The sequence below is a fragment of the Terrapene carolina genome, unplaced genomic scaffold (genome assembly GCF_002925995.2).
Source record: "Terrapene carolina triunguis isolate 2854851 unplaced genomic scaffold, T_m_triunguis-2.0 Scaffold89, whole genome shotgun sequence".
Taxonomy (NCBI): domain Eukaryota; kingdom Metazoa; phylum Chordata; order Testudines; family Emydidae; genus Terrapene; species Terrapene triunguis.
This window is the reverse complement of record NW_020664440.1, coordinates 824,179-837,918: the sequence shown is the minus strand read 5'-3', so window position 1 is coordinate 837,918 and position 13,740 is coordinate 824,179. Positions and strand designations below refer to the sequence as shown.

General features: G+C 40.8%; 1 protein-coding gene across 1 annotated transcript in view; it reads left to right on the top strand.

Moving 5' to 3' along the window:
• Positions 1–13,740, top strand: part of CUNH3orf67 (chromosome unknown C3orf67 homolog) — a 179,919-nt gene that overhangs the window by 85,773 nt on the left and 80,406 nt on the right. The window contains exon 11 of the mRNA XM_029911205.1: positions 6,150–6,557. Within this exon, the coding sequence (XP_029767065.1) occupies positions 6,150–6,557 (408 nt within the window). The remainder of the gene's footprint in view (positions 1–6,149; positions 6,558–13,740) is intronic.

Genomic DNA, 13,740 nt, shown 5'->3' with positions numbered 1-13,740 from the left:
TGCTTGTATTCTTGCACTAATGTATTTTATATTACTTCTGTAGTCAGCTGTATATTGCTATTCTAGGTGCTCATTTAATTTTTCAAATCATTCTCTAATTTGCACTGCAAAAACAAACTATAGAAAAATGTTTTATAGTGGGCTGTAAAGTCAGGACTACCATACCTGATCCTAAAATAGGACACGAGACTGCTGACTTATAGTACCCGTTATATTAGCACAATCTAAGACATCCTTGCAAAATCATCATGAATATTTCTTAACCCCGGGACAGTATCCGTTCACCCGACTTTGCCATTATTATAATAAAAAAATGATATTTACTCACCCAGTTAGGCTGCATTTTTGCAAGCCTACTCTAAAAATATCTTGAACCTGATATGCTGAAGATACTAGATGTTTACTGTTTTTCAATATGTTTGAAAATCACATATAGTAAATTTATATCTAATTTAAAAAGTCACAGAAAAATATAAATACAAATAAAATATATTTCTTATCTGTGGGTCCATGACTTCTAGCCTTCTCTTTTTAGGTTAGTTGTTTTGGGCATGTCACTTTTGATTGCTTTGTACTGTGCCTGGTATTCTGATTCCTCGGTTTGTATGATTTTATACTCATTAAGATAGATTTACTGAGTGCACCTATGATGTCAGCTAATACCATCACAACAGGATAAGTAAGCCAGCTATGATAAATTGCTTTTTCGTGAAAAAAAAAATTTCCAGTCATGTTTATTTTACAGTTGGTGACTGTGGATTGTAAACTCATAGACACGTGAAGCCAATATTGGCAGATAGCTGGGTATTAAGAACAGACTGCTAAAATAATTTTCTGTTTGATAGTTCTTATAGATTCTGGCTCCTGATTTCTCACCTTGATTGAAACATTTGGGATATACTGAGCAGCAGGGGGAAATTATGCTGGAATAAGATATAGCTAGGATAGAAGGAAGAATGTTCCCCCTTTCCTAAAATTACTGGCATTAATTGATTTTAGGACCATCACTTTGAAGCATCTTCCTGACAAAGAATGTTTCTGCTGAGGAACAAAGGTCAAGCCTGTAGTGCTTTGTAAAGAATGAAGCTTCTGCACTTCTGTGCAGCCCAGATGTCTCAGGCTGGGAGAGAGGTCCGTTCCAGAAAGGAAATCATCAGGTCACAAATTTTCCACTTTAAGCTCTAGGGACCAAATTCCGATCTCACATCAGGGTAAATTTGGAATCAGTGGAGCTACTCTGGCTTTATACCAGTGGAAGTAAATCAGACTCCGGCCCCCAAAATTGTATGTTTATGGAAGGGAGTTATGTATTTGCGACTCAAGTAGTGAGTATCAATGCATAAAGACTCACTAACCTACAAGTAGGGCCCTTCATTTTTGTTTTTTATCAAAATCCTCCAAAAAAATTCCCAGGTTTTAAAAAATCCAGTATTTGTATTTTTCTGATTTCTACCCACATTTTGTACTGGCTTGAACTCAATGGACCTGGCTCCTGCCTCGAAGACTCCCTATTGGATGACACAACATGCCTGTACCCATCCTCCTTTCCCCCCACACACTGCAACCATGAGTATCTGGCACCGCTATTCCCACCAGGCATCCTCTCTTCCCCTGAATGTCCCGCCATGAGTACTGGGCACCCTCTCCCACCTGCTGCAACCATGAGTACCTAGCACCCCCATCCCTCACCAGGCATCTCTTGCCTCCCACCTGCTCCCCCCTCCCATGATAGACCCAGTGTCACCGCCCAGAGAGGAGCCAAGCGCACAGAGCCACTTCCACTTCAGCCACCAGACAGAGCCCCCATCCAGCCCCCAAGCTGCGAACAGGTCACTCCAATCTCCCTGCAGCCGCAGAGGAGCACATGGTGTGGGCAGTGTCCCACCTGACTCAGCTGATGTAGAGAGAATATTTTTAAATTCAGCTACATCCAAGACCACAGGAGAATGCGCCTTGGAAAAGACACTTTGAAAAAGTTGCTGTGAGCCTGTGGAATTCGCCCTGAAGCCCCTTGTATCAAATACAACTGCACAAGTCACCAACAGTAAACTGGTTTTGTTTGTGTAATGGGGATTAGAGATAATGGTTTCAGAAACAATGCACTCTTCCTTTTTTCTATTTGTTGCTTTTTTTTCTGTCCCCCCTCTCCAGTATTAACCTTGATAATATGTGCAATTAATTTTTCATTGATTTGTCACCCGTTTTTTAATTTTTTGAAATAAACACTGATAAATTCCCAGGAAATTAATAAAATAATGCCAGAAACGAAGGGCTTTACTTAGGAGGCATGTGAACGCCGGGCCAAATGGCTCTGCTGTGAGCTAAGTTTCAAGGAGAAGGGATCTTTGAATCTCCTTATGCTGTGGGCTGGAGGCCACGTAACAATCAGGAGTGCATATCCATGCATAATAATAACTTTAGAGAACCTACCAAGTATGGAACTTTCCCTTCTCTGCCATCCGGAGGGAAATATTTGGGTTTGCAAATTAGTTTTCAAGCTGGAAAATGCAATCATTTATAAATACCGTTTGTGGGTAGCTAATTAGTCATTGAAACAGTTAAGTGCTGTTATTAAACTGCCAGTCCCAAATGATCAGAAAACAGCAAAACAGCTTCTTATCTTGCTGCAGCTTACCACAAGTGACTTGTTCTATATTTGTTCAAGCGGCCATACTTTCAAACTGACAACTACATTCTAATGTATATCTCTCTTCTGTCATAGACACTGTCTAATTAGACTCAGCTGTTGGCATCCGCCCATTCAGTCAAACCTAGAGCAAAAGTCAGAACTCTTGCCGGTTTACAACACAGCATAACAACTGCAGTATCATACAGCGCTATCCAAAATGTTTTGGGTATAACAGATGAGCTCATCTGTGAAGCCTTCAATTGAGTCAGGAAATTTTCTGCACTTACATAATTAAAAGAGCCAGCATAATACAATTAAATAAGACAGTGTACTCTTGCAAAGAGTACAAATCAGTTTTACCCTGACTTTTTGACATTAACACTCTGCATACAGAAGGCCTGTGTCCCATCTGCTCCAAGTAGATGGCCCTCAAGAGTCGTTAGAATGATCTTCTTAAAATTACAACCCAGCAAGAGCAATCAATTTTAAGTATCCAGAAATTATTGTGCAACTGCCCATCTGCATGTTCTTTCAAGGCATGTAGTACAGCAATAGATATGCTAGCTCCTCAGGGAAATCATTTGCGTCTTCAGTATACATATGCTGTGCTAGAGTTAATCAGACAAACTTTATTGATAGTCCTGGCACAATTTATTATTGAATATTTAACAAACAAAATGATTATAAAACCCAAGTTCAATAGATAGGTGGGAGGGATTTAAGTTTAAGTTAAATCAGGATTATCCATTTGTCTCCAATATGTGAAAATAATGTGACGTATTTAATAATCTGTCAAATTACAGTAATGTGACTTAATAGTGCAGGTTTATAGCATAGGTTTTAAAATAACTGTGGTGTGGCAAATAAAAGTCTGGAAAAAAGAGAAATGGGTCTTTGTGCCTCAGTGAAATCCCAAACTAGGGAAATAAAGTAATATTTACAACCTTCCAAAATGCATATAACTTCAGCAGTAACAAAAACAAAATGAACAAAAGCAGCATATTAAGTGTTTATAAATTTTAAAGGCATTTCATAGAACTGTAAATCTCATGTTGTGCACATAAAACCTACAAGAAAAATAAATATTGTCAAAATGGCTACATGTGTGAGGTTTCAGATTTCTTCTATAAAAATAGTGCATATTAATCTCTTTTCCAGTTATTTGCAAGCTAGTAGGGGTCAGTGATGCTAAACTAAGATATTGTTATAATCAGAGTTTATTTTCATTTACCCTTCCTTATACATCCTGTACCTTAATACAAAGAGAGAGATTTTCAAGGTGTTAAATGGCTTATGCCATGGAATACATTAATAAAATATTATGAAGTGTTGTGCATACATCCATAGCTCATTGATTCATGCAGGTGTTTCACAAATCACATTTAGAAAGTTTAGCCTGAATGCATTACATTCAGCCTACTTCTCTCATAGTGTGGTGGATTCTGTCCTCCTTAACGTCCTGTTTGCTTCCCTGCACGTAGCTCCTCTAAGCCTTAGTTCAGAAAAAAAGCTTATGCACGTGCTTAACTTTAAGCTTGTGCTTATGTCCCTCTAAAGTCAATGTGCATAAAGCATGTGCTTAAGTGCTTTGCAGAATTGGGGCTGTAATCTGATTTTAAATTGAATTCCACCCTTAAATAATATACATTATTATAAATTTGGCTTTCACACATCTTTCAGGATGAATTGGGAAGACTGGTGATTATGGAAACCATATAGAACATTAATGTTTGCTTTCATTCGACTGTTTCAGGGTTTATGTACTTTCTCATAGCACTGAGCTGATTTAACACATCCTCATCGTAACCTTCACTTTCTTATATTGCTTCCAAAAAGATGCTGGATGATAAAACAGGAAAATAGGAACCGTCTGTACAGAGATTGGGGAAACTGAGCGCATTCTAATTGCATTTTTAAATTTATAGTCTGAGGAGATAAAAGAAAACCTTGCAGCCAAAAGGCCTCCAAATTTATTTCCTGCTTCTGTTATTTACTTTAACACTTCAGTGTTTTATATTTGCAGCTAACCTACTAATCTGCTTATAAAGTGTCATGTACATTTACAGCACTGTATAAAAAGGTTTAATAAATAATATAGGTCCCCTTTTTTCTGGATTTTTATCCTTTAGAATTCTGTTTTTAAGGGAAAATAAATACTTTGTGACTTGAGCACCCTTGATAAAAATATTAATGAACAATGGATTGTTTTGGTCTCCATGTGGATATGGTTGCCGAAAAGCTGCTTAGCTCATTTTATAGGGAAAGCCCTGTGTGATTGTGGGGGACGAGAGGAGAGACCATTCTGCCATAACACTTTTGTCTTTTGTATTAAGAACAAAATCATACAATAACAACAAAAACCCTATAATTGAGAAAGACCTGTATGTAATCATTATCCTCTACACACAAAATGTTCACTGCTCATGTCTTATGTAAACCCACTCAAAGAAAACGTAAAACAAAATAAAGCAATAGGAGAGAAGTGTATTCTTCATGAAAATATATAATACAGTGCTACTATATTTCTTGGAAAGATTATTATATAATGAAGGGTTTTCTTTTAAATATGAATTTCCCCTTGTAGGGTCTAGTCCTGGTCCCAGTGAAGTGAATGACAAAACTGCCTTTGATTTCAGTATCAGCAGGATTGGACCCTAGAAGGTGAAATATGCATATTTAAGGATGCAACATTCATGTTGTAGCCATCCTTCCAACAAATACAGTAGTGCTGTGTTGTGCCTGTGGGGGAGAGGAAGTGTGGCACCTGATTGGATAAGGATGGGAGGCCTCCATTTTCCCCTCAATAAGGACCATGGGGTGACCATCCCTAGTTTACCCAATCTTTCCTCCTCCCATATCACATGATTTTCTGCTTGCTGTTTATTTTTGAATTGAAATTTAAGGGAACATCAGAAGTGTCATTCTTGGATGTTTTGTATAGACCTTGTTTGGAAGAGGAATAATGGATTCATAAAGTATTCTTAAATGTTATTTGCTAAATGATTTTTTTAGTAACTTTCAAAGAAGGGCAAGGTGATCTCTGCAGACAGATATGTTTAGGATTTATATACAATATGTTAAAGTGTCACCTACCACTACAGTAGTCAAGCGGATATCAACATTGTAGACTTTTCTACCTTACATCCATGTTATTGGTCAGCACAAGTTTGTAAACCACATTTCACTAAGAAGTATATTTATGATGTACAGACTTTTGGGGTTTCCAGCAGTCTGAATTAGAACAGGAATTTAGGCTTATATATTCAAAGCAGGCTGTCATTTTGGGGTGCCCAACTTGAGATACATAGACCTGATTTTTGTAAAGGTCCTGAGCACCCAACGCTCCATTCTCCTTCACTGGGAGCAGGAGATGCTCAGAATCTTTGAAAAATCTCAAGTTAAGCCATCATAATTAAAGAGCAATTTTGAAATCTTAAGACTAAATATTTGCAAACAGATCTTAAACAAGTTGAGGGTAGTTTCCTCTTAAAATCACTGTTGTTTTCTTTCCCAAATTTAGGATGACCCCAGTGAATTCATCCAAAGTGCTTCAAACCTCAAGACCAGCCACAGTACCTCAGGGTCATCTGATTCTACAGTTTTTAAAGTGATCCCCTTAAAGATGATGTCAGGAAGTCCTGAGCACTGGAAGTATAAAGAATATAGCAAACATAGCCACCTGGAAACACTATCATCAGCCCCACAAGATTCGGTTGTGAAAAAAGTAGAGCCTGATAATATTCCAAGAAGCTGGATGCCTACCCCCTGTCTTTCTCCAACTGGAAGTAAACCTGAATTCTCTAAGGAAAGCCCAAGCACCTCTGAAAAAACAAAGGATACATCAGTGAGTCAATTAAGAGCATCAATAAGTAAAAAGTCCCTCAAAGAAATCTTAAGAGAGAATTCAAGTCTGAAAGCTGAGACTACTGTAAGTGATTTTGCTCTGGAACTAAATGATTTACATTGTTTGAACAGAAAGGCTGTAACAGGGTCCAAACCTATACTAATATATATCTATTGTTTTTTAGTAAGGGTTTTGACACAGTCCCACATGACATTCTCACCAGCAAATGAGGAAAATGGGGTCTAGGTGAAATTACTATAAGGTTTGTGCACAACTGATTGAAAGGTCGTACTCAAAGAGTAGTTACCAATGGGTTCATTGTCAAACTGGGAGGATGTATTTTGTGAGGTCTAGCAGGGATCAGTCCTGTATTATTCAATATTTTCATTAGTGACTTGGATAATAGAATGAGAGAGTACTCATATGACGATTGCAGATAACACCAAGCTGAGAGGGGTTGCAAACACTTTGGAGGACAGCATTAGAATTGAAAACGATCATGACAAATTGATGTGGACACCGGCAAAACGAGGACAGACACTTGCATGGAAATAAGTGCCAGGCTGCAACTTTTATTAAACGTTAACAAAGGAGAGGGGTGCTACCAGCCCAACTCCCATATTCTCCTATACCAGGCGTTTAATTGATTCCAGTGCAGGGGTTACATATATGGCTCCGTACCATATACCCCATAACGCATGGTAGGCTCTCCTCAGCCTCACCCCCTCCCCCAGGTCTCTGCTCTCTGAGTCCTAGCACCCTTCTCCCCATGAGGGAGACAAAGAGTGCAGCAGGGTGGGGACCTTGGCCCATGAAGGCCACAAGGTCTCACCCTATCCCATGAGCCCAAGGCCCAACACCAAAATCCCCTGTCTTTTACCTCGGGGAATCGTTCATTTTCTTCCCTTAACCGCACTGGAAATTGGCCATGAGTTGGCAACGAATAAACATCTCTGCCCCGGTACCTTGGTTAGGTAATAAGTGCGTCCCTGGTTAACCCACTGTGGCTTGAAGATGCTGCAAAGGAGTCAAAAAAACTCCCTGGTCTTTTGCCAATTGGCCCATGATTGGCTAGACCCGCAGCATCTGCCAGGCCAGGTTCCCATTCCTAGTGCGGGTGGGTAGGGCGGGCTGCTGGAATGGAGGCTCCACATGGCCCTTAATGCTGGGCTAGATCCTGGCAGCTGCGGACTGCTGGCCAGTCAGCATCCCTCTCTCCCAGCTGGCCAATGGGTGCCAGAGACTCCCAGAGAGAGGAGATACCTATTGTCCCTTGGCGAATGTCTCTCTCCCTGGCTACTGGCACTGTCCCCCTTTCACCACTGGCCCCATCAAGTTCCCTCACCCATTCTTGCAGGTGGGTGGCATTTGGAGAATTGATCTGACTGAAAACAAGATGAAATTCAATAAAGATAAGTACTAAGTACTTCCCTTAGGAAGGAAAAATCAAATGCCCAACTGCAAAATGGGAACTGACTGGCTAAGTAGTAGAACTGCTGAAAAAGATCTGGGGGTTATAGCAACTCACATATTGAATATGAGTCAATGGTGTTGTGCAGTTGTGAACAAGGCTATTGTCATTCTGGGGGTGTATTAACAGGAGTGTTGTACATAAGACATGAGAGGTAATTGTCCTGCTGTACTTGGCACTGAGACCCCAGCTGGAGTATTGTGTCCAGTTCTGAGCACAACACTTTAGGAAAGCTGTGGATAAACTGAGGAGAGTCCAGAGGAGAGCAACAAAGATGACAAAAGGTTTAGAAAACCGGACCTATGAGGAAAGGTTAAAAAAACCTGGGAATGTTTGGTCTGAGAAAAGAAAACTGAGGGGGGACCTGATAACTGCCTTCAAAGGTGTTATGGACTGTTATAAAGAGGATGGCGATCAATTGTCACTATGTCCACTGAAGGCAGGACAAGAAGCAGTGGGCTTAATCTGCAGCAAGGGAGATTTAGGTTAGATATTAGGAAAAACTTTCTAGATACAGTATAAGGTAGTTAAGCTGTGGAGCAGGCTTCCAAGGGTGGTTGTAGAATCCCCATCGTTGGATGCTTTTAAGAACATATTGGACAAACATCCGTCAGGGGAGGTCTAAGTATATGTGGTCTTCACAGGGGGCTGGACTTGATGACATCTTGAGGTCCTTTGCTGTCCTACATTTCTATGATTCTCTAAATCATTAGCATCAGTTGAGAAATAATAAAATAGTATATTTTTCATCCAGATATACGCAAATTATATTTCACCATATCAGTGTTTAAAAAGAATATTTCAGTTCCCAAGTTTGGGTTCTTAAAGTTGCATTGCATATAAAATAGCCCTGTACCTACAAACAGAAATCATTGAGGTTTGCAAACAAAAAGATAATAGGCTTGAATAGTCATACAACTCAGGTTCTCAAAGTGTGTGAATTACAAATGCAGGCATAGTTTTGGGCAGAAAGGCTAGGAAGGAAAATTGATAGAGTTTCAATAGCAATCTACAGGAAAAACCATAAAAAGATCACTAGTCTGTGCACTTCATAGTCTCTCTGCAGCAGTCCTGAACAATAATCAATGATCTGATTGAAGGCTAACAGTAAGGCAGTGTCAGAGACTAAATCCCCAGGCTACTTTGGGGACTGTGTTCAAGTCCATCAAATTGATTTTTTTCCCCATGTGATTTTATTTTTTTCCTTCCTTTATTCTCCTTATGGCTACATGCAGTGATTTGAGAATAAATTAGCCTATTTCACACAAATGACAGGACATTACTTAAGAGTTAAGGATTTTCTTCCCACGTTATATATTAAAAAGTCTGCTTTGAATAAGAAATTAGAGTTTTACTTTCAAGCACATTCTATAGGCAGCAGATCAAAGAGCATGTTCTTATGACACCCTTTGGGCAGTGTCATACTTTGCTATTTGGAATATAAGGCTTCTTTTTTTCCCAGCTCCCGGCCCATCCTCAGTCCATTATAAATGGGTTGCACTTCTTCCTGAATTTACGGGGGGTAGTCCAGACATGTTACTCAGGCTTCTGAGCATGGCCTCTCTCCTTTCTTCACCCACCAGAACTTCTGTCACTGGAGGTGAAGATGTGACAGTGGCACAACCCTCCTATCGATCATCTCTAAAACCCAGCTATACAGTTGATTTCGGGACTATCTATTTTCTAGTTCCTGCCCTTCACAGAGTCACAGAATCTTTCATGAGGGCATCTGTGTATTCCCACTTGTGGGATCTGGCACCCCAGTGTCAAATTGCAGAACTGCCTTAAAAAGCCATCTCTGCTGGGAGGCAGGGGGGTTCACAAGAGATCTTGCACGAGGGGGGTGGCATTGTCCCATGGTGTATAAGGTAGTGCCACCCCCCCCCCAAACAACTCAGTCCTTCTCCCTAATTGCAAATTCCTAATGTCTTCTAGCGTGCCAAGCTATAGGGGAAGGAGGGCAGGTAGTATGAATGCACAGAGATTACTCTGGAAGAACAACAGTTTCTGCTAAGTAACCTCTCTTTCTTGTTTGAGAATCTCTTTGTGTGAGATTAGCAAGCAGTGCTATACCAGGAAGATGGTAGATGAGGAGTTCTAGCTAAATATGGATGTCTTGTTATTATTTATTATTTTTATTACCGAAGACCTCTAGTCATTATGCTAGGTACTGTACAAACAAAACAAAACACAGAACAAAAATACAGTCCCTACCCCCGAAAGCTCTTGTGGCATGGGTCTTTAAACCAGGATATACTTCATTCCTGGTTACATTTTAGCTATGTTCTGTACATCTCGGAATCCAGTGAGAGAGTCTCTGATCGGTAATGAGGTCTCCCTGGCATCTATCCCCATATGCTACAGATAACTTGGATTTTTTAAAGAGCTTGGTCTTTTCCAGGTACAGACAGAGTGCCCTCTTTACATCTAGGTTATAGAGGCAAGTTTCCCCTGGGTGGGATTGGGGACTGGGGAAGAACACAGAGAGAGAAATACATTGAGATAGGAGGAAATCCAAGACCACTGTAGTTGTGAAGCTGGGATGGGGCCTCATGATGACATTGTCCTTGTGAACCACAGTATAAGGTGCAGTGGCTATCCAAGCACAAAGCTCACTCACTCTTCTATCAGATGTAACTGCTGCAGTTGATAGAATACAAATCAGCAGTTAGGAAATGCAGACAATTGATGAGGGGAGCTAAAGGTATCAGTGAAAAATCTATGGCCAGTAGTCTTATAGATAATAATAAGAAATTCCTTAAATATATCAGGAACAAAATCAGGAATCTTCTCACATGAATGTGGGAATGCATTTTTTGGAGCATCTGATAAAGCATTTTTAAACCTCTACCATTTATCATTCACATTTTTATGTTTAAAATTTTCTACCCATTCAGTTTTGCTCATTATCGATTTCAGCTTCAGGAAATTGTTCCTTTTAATGCACCAAGTATGTATATTACTGGTCAGAACTATATTCTGCTTGCAAATAAATTAATTAGCTCATGATCACTTACTAGTGGCTTTAGTTTTAGCCCTTGCTCCATGGCTAATAGCCTTGTCCATTACATCCATCTGTCTATTCACGGCTGTTAATTTGTACATGAATGAAATAGTGCACACTCATATATGCCAGCTGGTCCCTTCAGGAGTGTTAGTTTCTTCTAATGTGTAACAAAGTGCATGGCATCTGTCACCAACAGGCATGTGACCCATTGTTCTTACAGCAGGTCATCGATTCCAGTTATTCCCAGCAGGAAAACTAGTGGATCCCACAATTGCTGTGTTGAGATAATATAGGAACAGATAGCTTCCCCAAAAGGCAGTTTTAGTGGTATTCCCACTACGTGTGGGCAAGGAACCTATTGCTCCATAATTTCTCTAGTAGTTTTGGGGTTATTTGTCCTATATTGTTTTCAGACTCCCTGGAGTGATAGGCTATTAGTATAATGTTTTGTAATGCCTTTTCTGGAATATAATGCAGATCGTGGACTTTTTTTTCAAGATATCTTCCCAGTACATCATTGTAATTCTTTTTCTACAGTCCTTCCCCAAGCTACTATGTACCATAGATCCCAGGGCCAGAAGGGCCCATTGTGATATCTAGTCTAAACACAGGACATAAAACTTCCCCGAAATAATTTCTAGAGCAGATTTTTTAGAAAAACATCCAGTCTTGATTTTAAAATTGCCAGTGATGAAGAATCCACCATGCCCCTTGGTAAATTGTTCCAGTGGTTAATTACTCTCATCGTTAAACATTTATGTCTTATTTCCAGTCTGATTCTTTACCTTCTGTTACTTGACAGCTACCTGCTCTGTTTCAGACTCGGAGGGCTTTGATGCTAAAAGGAAGTGAATTCCTTTCTATGACTAGCGCTCCTGTACAAGTAAATTGTTGGATAAAACCTAGAATCTAAATCTTAAAAAGACCTAAATCTCTCTTTGTTTTTTTGGCTCATATCAAACTTGCAGAGTGTTAGAATTTAAAAAATATCATTCTTCTCCGAGTAGTGGCCCTATGGGTGCTCCAGTATAGGTGTGCTTGCATCCCTGTGCTGCTGATCAGGGAACGTTGGTAGCAGTTAGGTCTCGCCACGATGCTAGCCAGTGCGTACGGGCTAACCCCCCTCAGTTCCTTCTGCAGGGATGGGGCAACACACGCTGGGCAACTCTCTCCTTCCCTGGGACAGGGACCTTCTCTATGCCCTTCCTCCATGTCCCCTACTGTTGAAAGTCCTATTAAAAATAAAAAGAGAAGGAGAACATGTCATACTGATTGTTCCTATTTTGCCAAAACAGACTCGGTACCGTTACCTGTCACAACTCGCGACATGCCCACTGATCTCTCTCCAAACTAGTCCATACCTCCTCTCGCAGAATGAAGGATGTACTCTACATCCCAACCTGGGGATTCTCCGCCTCAAGACTTGGCTCCTTTATGGTTCCAACACATAGAAAGCTCCTGGTTGGAGGAGGTACAAGAGGTATTACTACACAGTAGAGCAGGGGAGGGCAAACTACAGCCCGTGGGCCAGATCCGGCCCATCAGGGCTTTCAATCTGTTATCAGGGTTTTCAATCAATGTTATCAGGTTCACGACATGACATCTCCAGCTGGTATTTGCACACTCCCAAAGGTCCATCTCCACATCAGTCACCTTCCTCAGGAATGGCCCTATCTCAGAAACCTATAAATGGTGACTTGGGCATTATTCCATCCCTTCGCAGAACAGTATGCAGTCACTGGGGACTCCGCCTCTCATGCCATCTGTGACTCCACAGTGTTGTCATCTGTAACTGACCAGACTCTGAAGCCCCAGCCCTCTAGTGGGGATACCGCTCAGGAGTCACCAACAGTGAAGCACCTATAGGGACACTACTCAAAGAGGAAGCTACTCACCTTGTGCAGTAACAATGTGTGTCGCTATGGGTGCTCCACAAGCCACCCTCCTCCCCTCTACTTCAGAGTTCTTGTCTGTGACTGCGGTAGAGAAGGAACTGAGGGGGGTTAGCCCACGCCTGCTGGCTAGCCTCATGGCGGGACACAAGGAGAGACAGCACAAGTGTGGGCCTAACAGACACTGCTACCAAAGTTCTCTCATCAGCAGCGCAGGGACGCAAGCACACCTACCTTGGAGCAGCCAAAGGGAGACATGTCTCAAAGAACCATGGTTACTTCCTCTTTCATGGTCCTGATCCTCTGTAAGGTGGACTCAGTGAGACAATTAAAAACGGTAGCACTCAGACAATGAGCACATGTAGTCATTGGGGCACTTCAAGTGCAGTGAAAGAGGAGTCATGCTAAAAAGAGAAACAACTGAAAAAACAGGACAGCTACATCGGGGATGGAGAATGAAAAAACTCTGCTAATCGTCCTTCCTCCCTAGTACCTTCTTGCTGCAGCTGAGAGTAAGAGTGGTAAGTAGGAGAAAGTTGTGTAGGTCCACAGCACATTGGGGCAAACTGAGGAATCTTGTGAGACTGTTTTTATTTAACTGAAAATTTCTTCCCACCCGGAAGGTTTTTTCAAATTCTCAATGCCCTATGAAACAAGTTAATTTCTGCAGCTTAAAAAAGTACATACGTGTGTTTTGTTGGCTGAATTGGTTAGTTTTTAAACATGGAAGGGAAGAGCTGTCATTTTTCCTTTGCTCTCAGATGTTTGGTTACAATTTCAAACAGAATAGTTACACTCTTACTGAGAGTACTCCTGCGTGTAAAGTTACCAACATGCATAAGTGTTTGCAAGATGGATGGGGTGGTATATGGATGGCTGAGATGATTTTTTTTATTG